Below are 18,974 nucleotides of genomic sequence, written 5' to 3'. Positions count from 1 at the left end.
GGTTTAAAACCGCAGTATGCTTCAACTGTTCCGTGAAAGGGCACTTGGCCAAAGTGTGTCACAAGAAACAAAGAGGTCAGGTTAACCACCAGTTAGAAAATATGTCAAACTCGGAGCAAACTGAGTATGATGACATGCTAAATATTAGTCAAATGACTAGCGGTTGCCCCAAGTTTATGTTGGCCGTAAGTATAGGCGGTGAAATAGTGCCCATGGAAGTCGACTCAGGAGCAGCTAGGTCGATTATCAGTGAAAACACGTTCAGCAAACTAAAAGTGGCAAGGCGCATAAAGCTTGAAGAATCGGACACCAAGCTCGTAACTTGGACTAAGGAAGGATTGGACGTTGTCGGAAAAGCCACACTTCCGGTCAAATTCAAGGAACAAGACTTCGAGCTGCCGATACTCGTTGTAAGAAACGAAGGTAGCACGCTTTTGGGTCGTGATTGGTTCAAGGTACTGAACATTAATGTCACTGGGCTTCACAGCATCGAACAAAATGCAGAAGCCCTTATCAAAAAGTTTCCGGATGTTTTTGACGAAACATTTCCAGGCGCTGCTCTGCCACTTCTACACATCGAGCTGAAGGGAGACGCCCAGCCCAAGTTTCTAAAATGCCGCAGCATTCCGTTCGCACTGAAGGATGACGTCATCACAGAACTGGAAAAATTGGTACGTCAAGGTGTTCTGCAACCGACGCAGTACTCAGAATGGGCCACCCCTGTGGTCATCGTCCGTAAAAAGGATGGGTCATTAAGAATATGCAGCGACTATCGAAGTACAATAAACCAAGTGGTAAGGAACAACGTTTATCCTTTACCTACTAGCAAGGAACTTTTAGCAAAGTTGGGGAAAGGCCGTATTTTTTCTAAACTTGACTTGACGCAAGCGTACCAGCAGCTTGCAGTTGATGACGCTACAGCAGAAGTGCTCACAATAAATACAGTAAAGGGCCTGTACAAAGTGCGACGTTTGCCGTTTGGTGTCACGGTAGCACCCGGATTATTTCAAAGAGCAATTGATACAGTGCTTGCAGGTCTATGCCAGGTGGCGGCATACCTCAATGACATCCTTGTGGCCAGCGAAACAACAGAGGAGCACCACGAAATCCTCATGGAGGCTCTCAGGCGACTGTCAAAAGCAGGACTGCGTATACAAGGCATCAAGTGTCAGTTCTTCAATGAGAGCCTGGAGTATTTGGGACACCGGATAGACGCCACCGGCATCTACCCGTCAAAGGCTAAAGTCGAGGCGATTCACAAAGCACCTGTACCAAAGAACAAGAAGGAGCTCCAAGCTTTTCTAGGTATGGTGAATTTCTACAATCGTTTCCTAAAGGGTCGGTCCGAAGTTGCAGAAGTGCTCTACTGCCTACTGGACAGCGACAGCACGTGGAACTGGAGTGAAGAGCAGCAACTAGCTTTCGAAAGACTAAAGACGTTGCTGACATCCGAGTCACTTTTAGTGCATTTCAACCCTGATGCACCCTTAATTCTGTCTTGTGACGCATCACCTGTGGGTGTGGGAGCTGTATTAACTCACCGCGATGCTCAAGGACGCGAGCACCCTGTTGCTTATGCATCAAGAACACTCACTAAGGCGGAACGTAATTACGCCCAGATTGACCGCGAGGCTCTAGCTATTGTCTATAGCGTCCGTCAATTTCATCAGTACCTCTGTGGGCAAGAATTCCGCATCTTGACAGATCATAAGCCACTACTTGGTATCTTTCAACGAGACAAGCAGATTCCCGTTGTTTTGTTACCGCGCATGTTGCGATGGTCTTTGTTGTTATCTGCTTACGAATACAAACTGGAGTATAGAAGGACGCAAGATCATGCACACGCTGACTGCCTAAGCAGGTTACCGATACCCGGTGACAGCAGGGACATCGAGCCTCCTGGCGACGTGCTTTTGTTGGAAGCAGTGGAGTACCCTCCTGTGAGCTCAGCAGACGTCTCATCAGCCACTATACGTGATCCTTGCCTGTCGCGGGTGAAGAAATGGGTCGCAACTGGCTGGCCAGAACAAGGTGTGCCCCCAGAATATGCTGCCTATCAGGTGAGGCACGGAGAGCTGTCTTTTCACCATGACTGCCTTCTGTGGGGTAACAGGGTCATACTGCCACAAGAACTGAGACAAAAAGTCCTCGCCATTCTGCATGCAAATCACCCTGGCATAACGGCCATGAAAGCTCTGGCAAGGTCATATGTGTGGTGGCCGAAGATCGATGCCCAGATTGAAGATTTCGTGCGTCATTGCAAACTCTGTCAAGATAACAGGCAAAGTGAACCTAAAACGCCTGTGCATTTTTGGACGAAACCTGAAAGCCCGTGGAGCAGAATTCACATAGATTTTGCAGGGCCAGTTAAGGGCGTTTTCTTTCTTGTTGTCGTGAACGCGCTATCAAACTGGGCCGAGATCGAGGTAATGCCATCGCTTCATTCCTCAGCTGTGATCGAAAAACTGCGAAGAATGTTTGCTTCATACGGATTGCCGGAGTTGGTTGTTTCTGATAACGGCACAGCCTTCTCGAGCTACGAAATGCAATCTTTCTTGAACAAGAATGGCGTGCGCTACATGTATACCGCTCCATACCATCCCACAAGCAACGGAAGGGCTGAACGCATGGTTCGCGAGCTAAAGTGTGCGCTTCGAAAGCAGAGCCAGGGCACAGTGGCATGTAAAGTTTCTCGTTTTTTATTCAAGCAGCACTCCACGCCCCACTCGGATACCGGAAGGATGCCAGCAGAACTCATGCTGGGCAGGAGCTTCCGCTCTGTCTTGTCGAGTCTTCACCCTGGCGCAAAAGGCCCTGGATGTACGAAGCCGCCATCCTCGAGGGAGTTTCTGCAAGGTGACCCCGTGTATGTGCGGAACTTCTGTCATGGTCAGAAGTGGCTGGCCGCACGGATACTGCGTCGCTTGGGCCACGTCATGTACAAAGTACAGACTTCCAAAGGCTCAGTACACCGACGTCATCGCAACCACATGCAGAGGGCATGGGATGCTATACCGATAGTCTCTCATGCTAACCCCAGCTTCAAGCTTTCAGCAACGCAAACTGCAGTGCAGAGATCGCCTAGTCCACAAGTTCCGCAAGCATGCCATAGATCTACTCGTGTACGTCGCCCAGTGCTTCGTTATGGCATTGACTACTAGGTGGGAAGGGATGTGATAACAGAGCGACGTGACTGAGTTGGCTATCTTGTGCGCATGTCTTCCGTGTTAAACCCGTCGCACGTGTGCCGATAAGCGATACATTGTGCCTACATAAATCCTTGTTTTTTGTGCAATAAAGGAATCTTGCAAAAGCTGCTGCTGCGTCCACATCGGTTATTACATATGCAAAGCTTTGCGTTTTAATGACAGTGAAAGTAAAATAGACTTTGAACAGGTAGAAATAACCAAACGGAGGCTAGGCTATCTGATTGGTGGATAATACCGACGCAAAAGTAAAGGAGTAAATACATAGGTATGCATGCATATAGTACCATTCAAGGCTAGGTGGTGCCCTGCCGCCGCCCGATTCAAAGGGTTGAGCCTCAATCATCCATCCATCGATAGTTCATGGAAGAGCAGACGCCGCAACACGTGTTTCTAGAAAGAGCGTAGGTTAGGGCGTGTTGGTGTTCCTTAACTGAGGTTTTTAGCGTACGAAAAGGGACGAGAGACAATGGCAATATGCATATTCGGCACTCATTAGCACTGTGTCCGCATATTGCTGCTGTCTCTCGTCCCTTTTCGTGCGCTAAAAACCTCAGTTATGTGTTACTATTTCCCTGTAACTCTTAGTTTGACGCATTCGTCTCGACTCCCGGCTACGTGCTACTTCCATGCTTCCTCAGTCGTCACGAGTGCTCCAGGCCCACTAAACATTCGGCACTCATTCACAGCAGCGTTGAAGAGGGCTGCCATCCTTTACGCCGAAGAAACAAATCACTGCGCAGCGGGCCGCAAGTTTGATGTTTCTGAACGGTTGGTGCGAGAGTGGCGACTGCAGCAAAACAACATTTTCACTTGTGACGGCAAGCGAAGAATTTCCCCCTAGTCGAAATCGGGATGCTTTGCAGAGTTGTAGGCCAAGCTTGCGGCGTACGTCACTGAAATGCGTGAACGGTACCTGCCAGTGAAGTGCAACATGGTCATGAAACAAGCCCTGAAGGACCTGCTCCCCCGTGAGTACAAGTGGCTGGCGGCAGAAGACCGCGAACTTACGTCAACCGGACCTGTCAAAACAGCCTCCCTGACGGCTGCGTGTGGTTGGGTGCATTCGGCGTGGGCTGCTGTTTCACATGTCGTAGTGTGGTCGTTTGCCAAATGTGGAATTTCGTTGTATGACGATGCACTGTGGGACCGTAGCAGCGATGACGATGGCAGCACTAGTGGAAAGTAGTCCAGTGACCCCCCCCCCCATGCCAGCTACTAATAAATTCTCGTTATGGAATGCGCCATCGGGTATGCTCTTTTTTTTTTCCCTGCCGCGCGATATGGGGGGGTCGACTTACACTCGAGCCGACTTACAATCGTGTAAATACGGCATTAAACACATTCCACATCAAAAGAAAAGGTCCAATGCATGAGCCAAGCATCAATTTCACATGATAGTGAGAACAAATTTGCTTTCTTGACAAACATGTGTACTGTTCCCTCAATCATTGTGACCTTTCAATATGGCCTTTTCCATTTCTTTTTCTGTTGTATTTTGGGCTATCTGTAATGAATGCATACATATTCTTTGTGTCTTCCAAGTCAACCTAATTTTGAGCGAGTGCTTGTGTCGAATGGTTGCTTGTTTGGCTAGTTGGTTCAACGCAACTTATGTAACAGCGTGAAACACGAGGAAGGGACGACGATGCGTTCTTTTCACTCGGTCTCTATAGTCATCCCTTCCTCATGTTTCACACTATTACGTAAGTTGCTTGCGTCATCGTCCTTTCTTCATGTCTGTCTTCCTTCACTATGGCATTTCACTGTCAGCAGTTGTCAGGTGGTCAGGATGTCTCATCTCAGCCTTGGACTTGAGCCTTTCACATCAGGTTCATGTAGATGAAGGCATTTCCATGCTGGCGGTGTACACTGAAAACAATACCAAGTTTGCCTACAGTATTCTTAGTGTTAGACTACAAGCAGCAGGTACGTTCATGAATGTTATCAATAAGGGAACATGCTAACAATCTCAACAAGAAAGCCACAAGCAACTTGGCTGATCACTGTGGGCCCTGCAGCTGCTCGCCATTGTTTAACAATGGTGATATTTTCTTGCACCACAGGAGTAAGGCTACCTGGGAAGTTGTGAAAGCATGCTATATCTCTAAGGGACACTTAAAAGAATATATTAAGTTGAACTAGTGTGGTGTACTGGAATGGGGCAGTGTGTCATCCGTACAGCAAAAGAATGGCAGGACCTGGGACGCTTCTACGATGACGCCACCAGTAGGGCACTGCGATCGACCGGCGTGCCTAGCAAGCGAAATTTAAACATGCTGTGCAAAACTTTCTGCATTTATAAACTAAAACGCTTTAAAAACAATTGAAATTAACATAATTCACAAGAAATAAATACTACAAACTGTTAGGATATATCAAAACGGCATCTAAGCTTGCACGTTTCCAACCACAGATCATGCAGTGTGCCTGATCGTCTGCTCAGCATTTTGGTTGCAGAAGACAAACAAACACTCATCTACTCTTCGGTAAGCATGCATATGTTTTTAGTATTTCGAATCACACAACGATAAGAAGCCCGGATGGAGCACCTGCATTGTGCTTGGTGGGTTGCATATGATTCCTTTCATGTTGCATCAGCCAGAAAGGTGGTTGCCAAGTTTCACTGGAGAATGATATTCCCACAGAACTTTTTGTTGGGCTAGTTGGTGCATGTTACTGAAGTACTAAAGTGCCAGACGACACAAGAAGAGACACGGACGAGCGCTTATCCGTTCGTGTCTCTTCTTGTGTTGTCTGTTTGGCGCTTTAGTACTTCAGTTCACTGAAGAAATGCACATACACACACAGAGATATTTAGAAATGCAGCGCTTCCCGTGCACATAAAGAATGTATAGGGCATGCACTGTTTGTGCTACCTTATCAGGACAGCACTGATATCACACGTGCGTTTGACTATTTAAGAGCATGCCAATAAACCCTTCGCTACTTCTTGTTCCTGCCATCATGTAGTTGCCTCAATCTTTACCAGACACACATCGCACACGTTACATGGTGTCAGAATTGGGCACTTTGGGTCAAAGCGTGGATCTGGTGGAGCCCCAACGAAGGAACTACTGAAGGCACCACCACCATTGCAACTTACCGGCAATCTCTCTGAGCAATGGAAGCACTTCAAACAGAAGTTTGATTTGTTCATAGTGGCAACCACGACGAAGGAGCAACCCCGCACGGAAGCTGCAAAAGCGGCACTCCTTCTGAAAGTGGCTGGTGATGAAGCACTTGACGTGTTCAACACGTTCAAGTCTGAAGCACAAGAATCCAAGGATCCAAGGAAGACTATGCAACAATCGTTGAAAAGTTTGAGTCTTACTGCTCTGAGGTAAGCAACGAAGTGCATGAGCGATATCTGTTTCGCTCGAGGAAGCAGGCAGATGGGGAACCGTTCGAAAAATTTCTTCGTGACCTAAAAAAGCAATCTGGGCAGTGCAATTTCGGAGAACAGCGTGATTCAATGATCCGGGATCAAATAGTGTTTGGCAAGAATAACCCAAAGTTGCGCGAAAAAATGCTTCGTGAACAACAGTTGATTCTAGTGAAGGCGGAAGAATTTTGCAAGGTCGCCGAATCTGTGGCGCAACGAAACGAGGTCCGGAGGGCCACGGACAGCCATATTGACGCTATTGCAGGGCCCGCAACTGCATCGAAAAGCAGAAACGCCCAAGATGGCAACAAGCAATACCGCTGCACAAAGTGCGACCGGCGGCACAGACCAAGGCAGTGTCCTGCATACGGAAAGAAATGCAATATATGCCACTTGCCCAATCATTTTGCGGTGTGCTGTCGAGAAACGTCCAAAATTGCCGAAGTCAACAAAGACGATTTTGACAACAACTTCGACATCCTAGAAGTTGGTGTTGGGAATAGAAATGCCAAAGACTGGATAGTGGAAGCTGAGGTCAAGGGCAAGAAGGTCTCCTTCAAGGTAGACACCGGGTCACAGGCCAGCTTACTGCCGTTTTCAGCATACCGGAAGATGCATGCGGAGGGACCGTTGCCTGCTGCTACCTCGGTACTACGGGCCTACAAGGGAGGCATCATAACACACTTCGGAGCAACGTCGCAGGAAGTGACGGTGGGAAATACTCCCGCCACAGTCCAGTTCTTTGTTGTAAAACACGGCAGTCAAGCCATACTAGGACTGGAAGCGAGTGAAGCCTTGGGCCTTTTTCAATGCACAGTGGCCACTGAAAGCGCCTCAACAGACTACGAAGCAGTGATGAATTTCCAGCACCTCTTCCAGGGATTATGCTGCTTGAAGCAACCATACATCATGGTCCTGCAACCAACAGCGGTTCCTTTCGTTCAACCAGCGCGGTGTATTCCCCTGTCCCCCCGGGGCCCTCTTCGGGAAGAGCTGCGAAGACTGGACCGCGAGGCCATCATTGTAAAAGAGAACGACCCCACGGACTGGGTAAGCCCTTTGGTTACCGTCAAGAAAAAAGACGGCAGAATTAGAATTTGCATGTACCCCCGGAAAATTAATGAGAACATAAAATGAGAACACTTCCAGCTCCCAAGGCGCGAAGATATAGAAGAGGAATTGGCCAGCGCAACTGTATTTAGTTGCTTGGACGCAAACTCCGGCTTCCACCAGATCGCACTTGACGAGCAGACATCAAAAATATGCACTTTTGCTACTCCTTTTGGCAGGTACCGTTACCTCCGATTGCCCTTCGGCATCGCCTCAGTGCCTGAAATCTTTCAAAGGACAATGACTCAAGTATTTGAGGGCCTTCCCAGTGTACATGGGTACATTGACAATATTATGGTATGGGGAGCAAACAAACAGCAGCATGACCAGAGACTGGTTGCGGTCTTGAAAGTGGCCGAAAAAGCCGGCTTAACGTTCAACGCAAAAAAATGCCGGTTTGCTGTTGCGGAAATACAATTCTTGGGCGATATCATTGGACGTGACGGCATCTCGCCAGACCCGAAACTTATCAAAAGCTTGCTTGAAATGCCGGAACCCAAAACCAAATGTGATGTTCAGCGCATGCTCGGTGTAATCAACTACTTTGCAAAGTACATGCCACGGCTTTCTGAGCGGACTGCGCTTCTCCGAGCGCTTATCAAAACACACGCATTATTTGAGTGGACTGAAAATCACAGAAAAGAGTGGAGAGGTATCACTCAAATTCTAACCATGAAACCCGTACTCGCCATCTTTGATCCCCAAAGGCAGTCTAAAATAACATGTGATGCATCAAAAGATGGAATGGGTGCAGCACTCTTGCAGTGTCACGATGGTGATAAGTGGCACCCAGTGGCATATGCATCCCGTGCGCTAACACAAACTGAGCAGCGTTACATGCAGATTGAAAAGGAGACTTTCAGCATTTCGTTCGGCTGTGAGAAGTTTCCCCACTTCGTGTACGGGCACAAAGTTTTTATTGAAACTGACCATAAACCATTGCTATCTATTGTTGCAAAAGGGATCTGCGACATGCCTCCCCGCCTTCAGAGGTTTTTTTTAAGACTTCTGAAATATGATATCGTTTTGCAGTACGTACCAGGAAAACACCTCGTCTTGGCCGACATGCTGTCAAGATCGGCTCCGGCTAGTCATGAGGACATCGCTGGCGCCGCTGACGATGTGGAAGTGCACGCAGTGCAAGTCCTGGGCTATTTGGTCACGGGTTCTACGCGACAGAAGCTGGTGCAAGAAACTGCACGTGACGGTTACTTGAGCACTGTCATCTCCAATTTGTCAAGCGGTGAGAGCCTGCAGGGTGAACTCAAGCCGTTTTCGTCAGAGCTTTCCATTGTGGACGGCATATTGCTGAAAGGAACAAAAGTGGTCATACCCAAAAACATGCGACGTGAAATCCTAGGACGAATTCATACTGGGCACCTAGGATTGCAGAAATGCAAAGAAAGAGCACGACGTTTTGTTTTTTGGCCTGGGCTCAGCAGCGACTTATTCCTGCTGATTCAGAGTTGCTCTACTTGTCGGAAGTTTTCATACAAGCAACCGAAAGAACCGTTACTCATGCACCCAGTCCCATTATGCGCATGGGCTCGAGTTGGTGTAGACATTTTTTCTTTTGGGGGAAGTTTGTATGCCGTAGTGTTTGACGCGCTTTCAAACTTCCCGGAAGTCCAGAAGCTCCAGGACACCACTGCAAGAGCAACAATTTCCACACTTAGCGCAATGTTCGCCAGGTATGGCGTACCTGTGGAGGTGTCCACCGGCAACGGGCCGCAGTTTTCAAGTTATGAATTTGCAGAATTCGCAAGAAAATATGACTTCGCTCATGTCACATCCAGTCCGCGCTTCCCATAGTCTAACGGTCTGGCAGAGAAAGGGGTACAGATCGTGAAACGCCTCTTGAAGAAAAGTGAAGACTCACGCGAAGACTTTTGCCTAGGCTTGTTGGCCTACCACTCTACACCGCTTGTGGACGGCCGATCACCTGGAGAACTTCTTCAAGGCAGGCATCTCAGGTCGATGTACCCGATTTTGGCGACGTGCGGCCTACGCCACTAAAAAAACATCGTCAGAACAACGGCGGAAAGCATTTGTCACCCTTGGACAAAGGGTCGATCGTAAGGCTCAGGGACACAACATGGTCCCCGAAATGTATTGTGATGGGTAGAATGTCCCCGAGGTCCTACAACGTGGAAACAGAAGGTGGTCAGGTGTTTAGACATAACAGACGGCATCTCCTTCAGACTCGCGAACAGTGGACAGCAGACGAGAGTGATGATGATGACTGCGGTTCGTCTTACAGCTTGTGCACTGACTCTAGTGCAAGTAACTCCGTTGATGTTACACCGTGCCAGCCTACACACCCGCATCCACAAGCGTCGTCCGCCAATGGCCCGGCACCAACTACAGCGCACCACGTGCTATCTCCTCCTAGGCCTACGCTAGTCCCAAGAAGGTCGGGTAGCACCGGTAGGCCACCGCAGCGGCTTCGGTACGATGCGGCCTTTAATCAAGTAACCTGAACTGTTGTGCTTCTTCGTTACCCATCAGAGGATGTATCGGGCATGCGCTGTCTGCGCTGCCTTATCAGGACAGCACTGATATCACGCGTGCGTTTGACTATTTAAGAGCGTGCCAATAAACCCTTCGCTGCTTCTTGTTCCTGCCATCGTGTAGTTGCCTCAATCTTTACCAGACACATGTCGCACACGTTACAAGAATGGGCAAATGCGGCAGGAAAAACCACAACAAGCAATTGGCGAGCGCCATACGTACATGCATGACCTCCGCGACCACCATAACTGCCAATCCCGGAGGCCCTGTGTTGCACCATTATTTTCCCTTTTGCCAGCAATAACTCCAAGCTGCAGTGATGGGTGGCGCTGTAGTAGACTAGCGTGCTCCAGCACCCCTGGGCGTCATCGCAAAAAGAGGCACGTTTTCGCCGCCAGACAACAGACTACCATATTTCAGTATACCATAGAACTAGATTGAAAGATTAGGCTTCTGTAATAAAATTCATCATTCGTAGCAAGATATCCTCTGTAAGCAAGATAAATGACAAAAATGGAAAATTGAAGTGGCGCCACCCGTTGTTGACAATGGTATCGCTAATGACCTCAGCAAAGGCTGATTCATAGAGAATGGCATAGAGGGAGGTCACATGGAGATTATGTCAACTTGTATGTTTAGCACGTGCGGTTCAAGTTGAATAGCAGGGGGGGAGGTGGTATTCTGTAGGGTGTTCACCTAATGGGCTGTCCATTACGACCGCTGCTGAGTGGATGAAGCTGTATGAGAGAGGAGGAGACGAGTGGCCCTAGCCAATCAGCAGCAGCCAAAATGGAGTCCACTAGGTGGACCCTTACAGAGTACCCTCCCAGCAGTGCGACTTTCAGATGAAAATTTCTATGCAACAAAGCAATATATATTGGCCAACCATATTATGGTTGTTTGGCCAACCAAACAACCATAGACTTCTCGATGAGTAATCATCGATGTAGCTCAACTCAATATTTTCCTTTGCTGTTCCTATAAAAACTCGTGCCAGCTGTTCATCAGTTGCATTATATGCTAAAGCGATATACCTTTAGGAAGGCAAATGATTGTTGTTTCAGGCAACTTCATTCCTTGCGTGGACTTTTTGCATGCGAAGCATGAGAGGGTATACTTATTTATTTATTCAAAAATACCCCTAAAGGCCCTCAGAATAGGGGCATAACTGATACAACTAATGAGTGAGATATGCAAATATACAATTAGGAAAATTACATTTTCTAAAAAGCTTGACCAGAACACATAATTAAAAATATAAGATAGGTGTCAGGAGTAGTCTGAAATTAAATGACAAACAATACAATGTAAAGGAGAGAAGCAGACAAAGGGTCGTGTCGTCGGACGCCTCGTTTACTTCCGCTTCTTCGTCGTCTCCCCTCATGACTGCAGTCCTCGTGCCCGTGGCTAAGTGCGCCTCTTTGTCTTCATTACAATAATTACAGTTCGAGCTACATTTGCGCACTAGAGTGAAAAAGCACTACGGTTGTTTGGCGCTGCTTATTTGTGTGGCCTTAATAAAGTCTTTCAGCTGTGAGCTAGTACCACTGTCCTCTTCCTTTTTTGTTCTGCTGGGCACCTGAGGCATGAAAATGGCTGTACTCAGTTTCCCAGCAGGCACGCTAGTATGTTTCCTCGCTACTTACCTTGTGCGGGCAGGCAGGTTCCTCCCGACAGCTGCGCGCAGCTTCAGGGCTGTTGTGAAAGAACATGCCCATGTGTTCCTCTGGTAGCCGCACGTTGTAAGGCTTCTGGCCGCACACCTCGGGCAAGTAGTAAGCAGCTATTGTGGCCGTAGCAGCCACAAAATAACCTGAGGGCGAGGGAATATTAACAGAATGTGATGCCAAACAACATTGTATGCTAGTATGCTACTGTAGGACGTTGGTACCAGTACATTAAAAGAACTACTGCTGCTCTGCTTCAGCCCAAAACAGCAAAGTGCAAGACATACAGAAGGCTGGAGCAGAGCTGTGCTGTTTTATATTTTGCACACGCACACAGTGGTGACTGAGCAGTTATTGCACTAAGAGAGTAGGACAGAGCACAGCTAACTTTATTACCCAGTGAGCTAGGATATAAATGAAAGAATGAAAAAAAAGGAAAACTTGAAGATTGTAACTTCCGAGAGCAAAAGAGAAGCAATGGTAATAGCCAAGAGGAACCCACAATTTGTATGACGTTTGTTTACACAACCACTTTACAACCCAGTTATGCAATTTGGAATGCATTAACACAATTAATATTAAGATATATACATACTACTTCACATTCAAACACATTCCATATAACAATTTAGAGTTTCAGGTGTATTATTCATGTGATTATCTGGTGTATTATTATTCAAACAAATCTGAATTTTCATTTGCCCACATGCAATCTAGTGCTTGCTACATGGACTCTTCTATGAGAAGCATGTGCAAAGTGGCGCGTCCCACACACTAGAGCATTCCGGTTGAAGGTGTTGAACACGTGCTTTCTCGCAGTTGTATGTCCCTGGAACAGCTAAATAGTGAAATTGTCTTCGTGCATGAATAGCTCCAATTCCAAACCACACATTGTAAGTGCAAGTTCTTAACATTCTGTAACCTAACTCTGCTCATTCCATGTTCAGCGAGTGTAGTATAATTCAAACTATACTGTCTTACTTGTTTTCACTTTTTTATGCATGCAATACTCTGACTTTTACATGTGAATAGCTAAAATTGGATAAATGGGAACAACTCTTATGTTAATCTCCCCCCCCCCCCCCTCCTCTTCTGTGACCGCTCCACCCTCTGGTTCTGGAGGTACTGTACATAAAATAAATAAATGGATAGCGTCGCTGAGCTCGATCCCGGCCGCGACTGCGACGGGGGCAAATCGCAAGGACGCCCGCGCACTGCGCGCACGTTAAAGAACCCCAGGTGGTCAAAATTAATATACGGAGTCCCCCACTTGGCGTGCTTCATATTCAGATCGTAGTTTTAGGTTTTTGTACGTAAAACCCGAAAATTAAAATTTTGAATTAGCGTGGGTCGAGCAGCAGTGCCCACTCCCACTATTGTCGCCTTCACTGCCTTGGTTATAGAACCTCGCTCGCAAATTCAAACTCACGAGTTGCATCTCTTCTGAAAGCAAGCACTCTGCACAGCGTCTTTTTTGACACAAACACACATCCTGCCTTTAAGTCCTCGTAAATAGACCACGCCATTAAAGTTAAAAGAGAGAATACCCAAGGAGAGAGGTTTAACGCTTGAGCGGAGGTTCGCCTCAGCTTGACAGCTTAAGCAGGGTAACCTAACCGTGCAACAAGCAGTCGCAATCCGGTAGCGACGACCCAAGAGTGGGTCGTCGCTACTGGATTTCTACGACGACCCAAGTGTCATGTAAGCTTGCAGGCGACCCTCACGCTCGAGAACCAGGCACGAACACTGTCAAGCGACTTCAACGACTCCCAACGAGCACAAGTGCTCGGCCATGTTCCATAGGCGTGTTAACGACATGTAGCACGACAATGAAAGAAGATCTAACCAACTGTCAACGGAGCTGTCAATCGTACGAATAGCTAGCCTCCCGACTTACAACACGCGAGACGCATTGTGCTAGAAGGTTCGTTCAGGAGATCTCGCAGGCGCGCCTCTTTTCAGTACAAGGACGGGCTCTTTTTGGCGTCAGACACAATTTTCATGACAGCTGTAATTCACATGGCGAGAAAACCGGCCGGAGTATAGACCGTTTTTTCGTAGGCGCCGCCATATTGTGAGCGCAGTGGCGCCGCCTATGAGCAGCGCCATACTGGCTTGGGTGAAAGCGGTCTTTTGCATGGCAGGTATACGCTCGGCGGCAGGTTCTGGCGTTTGTTTTCGCCGTCGTGCGGCCTTAGTATTACGTGTGTCTTCTACGTGGTAAACGGTTCTGTGAGACGTGCTGAAGTGGTTTAAGGCGTCATGGCCGGAATTTCTGCTGGCGTTGAGGTGAACGGAACACGCAGCGCGATGTGTGCGCGCATATTCGAGTCTACAATCAGCCTCGGAGATGAATTGTGTATTTCTGAATGTTCCAGTCACTAATGTGACCTCATTGCAGTATTATCCTCTATTTCTAAGCTGCGGTTTAGGAGCCATGAAACATACGCGACGATCGTAACAGCGTGAGCGTGGGTACCGTTCTGCTACGATAGGAGCTGTGATGTTATACTTTGACAAGCGTTCAAACTGTTCGCTGCAGGTTACATTGCGTGACTACTTGGTTCGATGGATGAGGTTTCCGCCCCTGAATAAAATAGTTTTGGCAAGTGATAGCAGCATACCTTGCAGTCTGAATTACGCTTGTCCAGCAGAGGGACTGTTTACGGACTGCGCGAGCGTCCTAAGCAGTGGTAGGTGCTGGATTACATATATATTTGTTCTATACACAGCATGGTCCAAGCATACCGCATCGGCGGTTATATATTTATAAACGTTGCGCGGCGTAACTATGCGAGGCCCTATTGCGGCGTTAGCCCGTTTTCTCTTGCTTTTTCGAGAAAGAGGATGATAACCGAATTTCTTTTTCGGTTGTGTTCGTTCCGTTCTCTACGACGCACTCACACGCATTACGGAAATTTTGTCCTCAAAAATAGGCATCGCATTCTTTTTATGCGATCCCTCATATATTATGGCTGTATACAGGCGAAAAAGGCAATGGCGAAGCACACAGCTTATATGTGTATCGTGCTGGCTCACCAACCGCTGTGATCGCTGTTTTGAGCAGCGCCATCGGCCTCATGCAGGAAGGGTAGCGTAGACATATGGTAATTTGAAGCCTACTAGACTTGAAATGCGCGAGAACGATGCCGGTGCATCACAAATATTTGATTGCGCCTGCCGCTTAGATGCTTCGTGGTTGCCTTAGGTTGGCCGTGCACGAGCATGCGCTCTTATGCTTTATGTTTTACTCCCTACGCCAAGCGATCAGATATTGAGCAGATTTACCATTTCATGCTGCTAATACAGAGACACCGCTTTTCTTTGTTGAATTAAAACCGATATAAGCAAAATGGTTCACAACACATACACACACCGCGACTGATAATGTGCGTACACCGCGGCTGATAAAACGCGTCACATTTTTACGCCCCCAAAAGATATTTCCGCCTACTGTAGTCACCGATGCACCGAAAGGCTTCCCTGACGACCTTGTATGAACGGACATGGCGTAAATTTCACAAAGTACCATCTAAAACATCTCGAAATCGTTCCGCAGCACGCGACAGCAATACTTTCAAGCAGCGCCGCGCCGGATCACCCAAGCCAGAGAGGAGGAAAGGCTCTCCGCGCGCCCTATCCTCCTCGCCCGATGAAACGGTCTATAACGTGCTGTCTGCTTCGCGTGCGTCTAATTGTCGTACAAAAATCCCTCACGTGACCTGATCCTAGGTGCCTAGGGACAGGATCGTTTAGGGACTTTTGAGAAGGCATGATGGTTGCGCCGAGCGACGCCGTGGCGTGTTCGTTCTCGGCGTGATCGTTCACCGGCTCGCGCGGACCGCGCGTTGTTCAACGTTGCTTATGTGATTGTGCTTGCGTTGCTTGTGTGTTGGTTGTACGTACTTAGCGGGAAAGCCGCGACTAGTGGTGATGCGACAGTGCGGCTTTCGCCATCTGTGCTTTCGCCTCGGTGAGCTCTGGCAGCACAGAATCTGCGTTGTGTGACCCGTGCTTCCTTGACAATTGAAATGTCGAAGTGGCCTAGCGCCTCGGCAGCGAAGTTCTGCGAACCGCGATGCCGTCGCGTGCGTTGAATCTTCGGCCCACGCCGACCGCTGGTCGTGTGTCTCCGCAGTGGGATCAGTACTTGTTGGCTAAAAGTCGCGCAGTAGTAGTGGTGTGGCATGTCGGCTTTAAGTCTCGGTGAACTCTGGTGGTGTGAGATCCGTATTTCTGAAGAATTCATTGGTGCTGACGATTGAAATATTCAAGTGGCGTAGCGCCACGGCAATGCAATTTGCGAACCGGCGCTGTGCAGCAGCGTCGTCGTGTTCGCCCCTTTTCGGCAGCGTCATCACATCGCACATGCACTTTTACTTGACGGGACTCGTAGGCGGAGGTATTGCACGTGTTTTTCGCCACGACTTACGTAAGTAATATAATGCATAAGGTGGTGTTTGCTCACAACTGTTCACGCGTCCCTGAAATAGGGCAGCGCATGTTTTCAATCGTGTTCAGCGCTAGTGCACTATCCGTCACTTCATGTGATTTACTTTTATCGTGGGCTTTACGACAATTATCGCGTAGTGCTGTGAACAAAACGGAGCTTTAGTGATGTCACATGATCTGCCAGAGTTCCACGAAATGCAGAGTAGATGTTTAATATTATTCGTACTAAGGGCGCGATAAGCACAGTGAGGTGGAGCCTAATACTGTGCCCTGTAATCTTCAGCTGCATTTGTGCCCGTTTTTCGCGCTCTTAGTTTTAGCAACGGGACGCAGGGTTCGGTGCAAAGTTGGGACGAATGAATGTGCATATACGTCTGCAATAACTTCACCGCAACACATTTGTTACCTTGAACATACTGCCCCGCCCGCTTTACTATAATCTCAGGTGCTCTCGAACTCTCTATTTGCCGGTATTTTTATTTTAACGTGCTGAATGGTCCTACCGCAATACATATATATAGTGAGGTGAAGCTGATTAATGTTGCCAAGTGCTTTGACAGTGTCAGATCTAACAGTTATAGAATGACATGGCCAATAGAACAGCTCATACCTTCACTTTAACAATTCTATTAGGACTGTCAAACTAATCTTACAGCACAGAAAAGCAACGTAAACACCTCAAGAGTTGATTAGCAAGTAATACTGGAAAGTTCAAGTCTAGTGACCAAGGGTGTGGTGAAGTGCTTTAAACATTCAACCAACACACCTTAAGTGCTTAAAAATTTCTAGCATATTGATGCAGGCTGATCAGACTTACTTTGATATTGGTTGTTTTACAATGAAAATAATAGTACTGCATAAGAGGACGCAAGCGACTCGTGTGCTGCTTGGTTATGCAAACCACATGGGTGCCAGAAATACCCAAACATGGTGCTTGTTTACACACGCTGCTTGCGTCCACTAATCTAACGCTCTCTAATGTCAGCAGTATAAAGAGAGGCTGTAAAAATATGGCTTTGAATTTCACAACTCCAATTTTGTTTCTTCTGTACTTGTACAACCTATGGTTTTGTGACAGCATCTGCCTAGCTCATTGCCACATTTTGCGACAAAAGCAGTGATGATTCAATCAGAGTTGCCTGTCCTAATATTACTCCAATAATTCTTTAAACAGTTCATTTTTTAAGCACAAAGCATGTCATGCCCAACTAGAAAATTAACCATGCAATAATCTACTAGAAGTGGCTAAAAAATCAGCAGTCTTCTGAAGTCAGCTTGATTTGCAGCTGCTAAAATTGGCTTTTATTGAATTAGGGCAAGGAAGAAACGGCTTGAATAAACATATGTCTCATCAGAAAGTTGCGGTGGTGTGCTGCAGGCTAAAAGCCGTTTTGGCATTGGTCTACCTCTGTCCCAAAACCAGGCACCACAGCCAAGGCGACTTCACTTGGCTTCGACAGCTTCAAATTCGCTTTCACAAGCACGTAATACTCAGTCAAGGTGAGCTCAATGCACATCACCCGCACTGGGGATGCAAAGACATACGGCCAAGAGGATGCCACCTTGACGAAGCAGACACCACAGAGTGCACATGGCAAAGATGGAGTAATTTTTCAGATGTTGAGGAATCTTGCCGAAACAAGGAAGCAAGCACTATTGCTTGTAATCAATGAAATCTGGAATATTGGAATTCCCCACAGAGTGAAAACACTTGGTCATGATGCCACTACCGAAACCAGGCAAGAAACCTGACACCATAGACAACCTTTGATCAGTCTCACTCACATTGACAGTGTGCATATTGACTGAAGGAATGTGCCTCGCGAGGCTGAACCAGCATCTGGGAAAGACAATAGCCTCTTTCTGCATCAAACCATCGTCAATGCCAGCCGCTTTGGAGGAAAGATGTATGGGTTCTTAGTCACAGTCCAACCAAGAAGGATGTTGAGCACAGTCTGCAATGAGGAGGTACTGGTGGCCTTTCGTGAAGCCTGCCCAGTCATTAGTGGTGTGAAAGCCTCTAATGCAACCATATGTTTGAATATGAAGTTATAGTAAACAGCCAAAGACTTTTACCAACTGCACAGGTGGAAATGCAGGTAAAACCCGGACCAGCACACTTGGTTGCAGGGGTGATTTGCTGATGAGGTAAGAAGGTGACTTAACAGTTGGTGATAAGGTACACCGAATGCAGGTATGCGCAATATGTATACATACTGTTAGGCTGAAACAGATTAACTTTCTCCAAAGCAATATCAAAAGCTCAATTTTGTTTAGGATGCCACTCATGTGCTTTAGGTAAGTGTGGACATCATCATCATCAGCCTGGTTACACCCACTGCAGCGCAAAGGCCTCTCCCATACTTCTCCAACTACCCCGGTCATGTACTAATTGTGGCCATGTTGTTCCTGCAAATTTCTTAACCTCATCCGCCCACCCAACTTTATGCCGCCCTCTGCTGCGCTTCCCTTCCTAGCAGTGTGGACAGGGTTATATACAGCGGCATAGGCAAATGATACAACTAGATACAGCTGTTATGCGTAATATTTTCTTCTGGACTAAATTCTTGCTCCTTGAATTCATTCGAGATCATTAACTGTAGCACCAAAGTAGTGGAACACTACCAGAACAAAGGCATGTAG

At 47.4% G+C, this 18,974-nt stretch overlaps 1 protein-coding gene across 7 annotated transcripts in view; it reads right to left on the bottom strand.

Moving 5' to 3' along the window:
* Positions 1-13,980, bottom strand: part of LOC142558245 (EGF domain-specific O-linked N-acetylglucosamine transferase-like) — a 283,563-nt gene extending 269,583 nt beyond the window's left edge. For 4 of the 7 annotated variants that reach the window (XM_075670401.1, XM_075670400.1, XM_075670402.1 and 1 more), the window contains exons 1-2: positions 13,777-13,979; positions 11,859-12,025 (exon numbers count right to left, since the gene is read on the bottom strand). In XM_075670401.1, the coding sequence (XP_075526516.1) occupies positions 11,859-12,025; positions 13,777-13,792 (183 nt within the window). In that variant the 5' untranslated portion in view covers positions 13,793-13,979. Of the gene's footprint in view, positions 1-11,858; positions 12,026-13,776 lie in introns of all 7 variants that reach the window. The other 3 variants (XR_012822996.1, XM_075670398.1, XM_075670397.1) reach the window with 2 other exon arrangements.
* Positions 13,981-18,974: the final 4,994 nt, after the last annotated feature.

Source organism: Dermacentor variabilis, chromosome 9, assembly GCF_050947875.1.
Source record: "Dermacentor variabilis isolate Ectoservices chromosome 9, ASM5094787v1, whole genome shotgun sequence".
NCBI lineage: Eukaryota > Metazoa > Arthropoda > Arachnida > Ixodida > Ixodidae > Dermacentor > Dermacentor variabilis.
The sequence above is the reverse complement of the archived record's forward strand: the minus strand, read 5'-3'. Positions and strand labels throughout refer to the sequence as shown.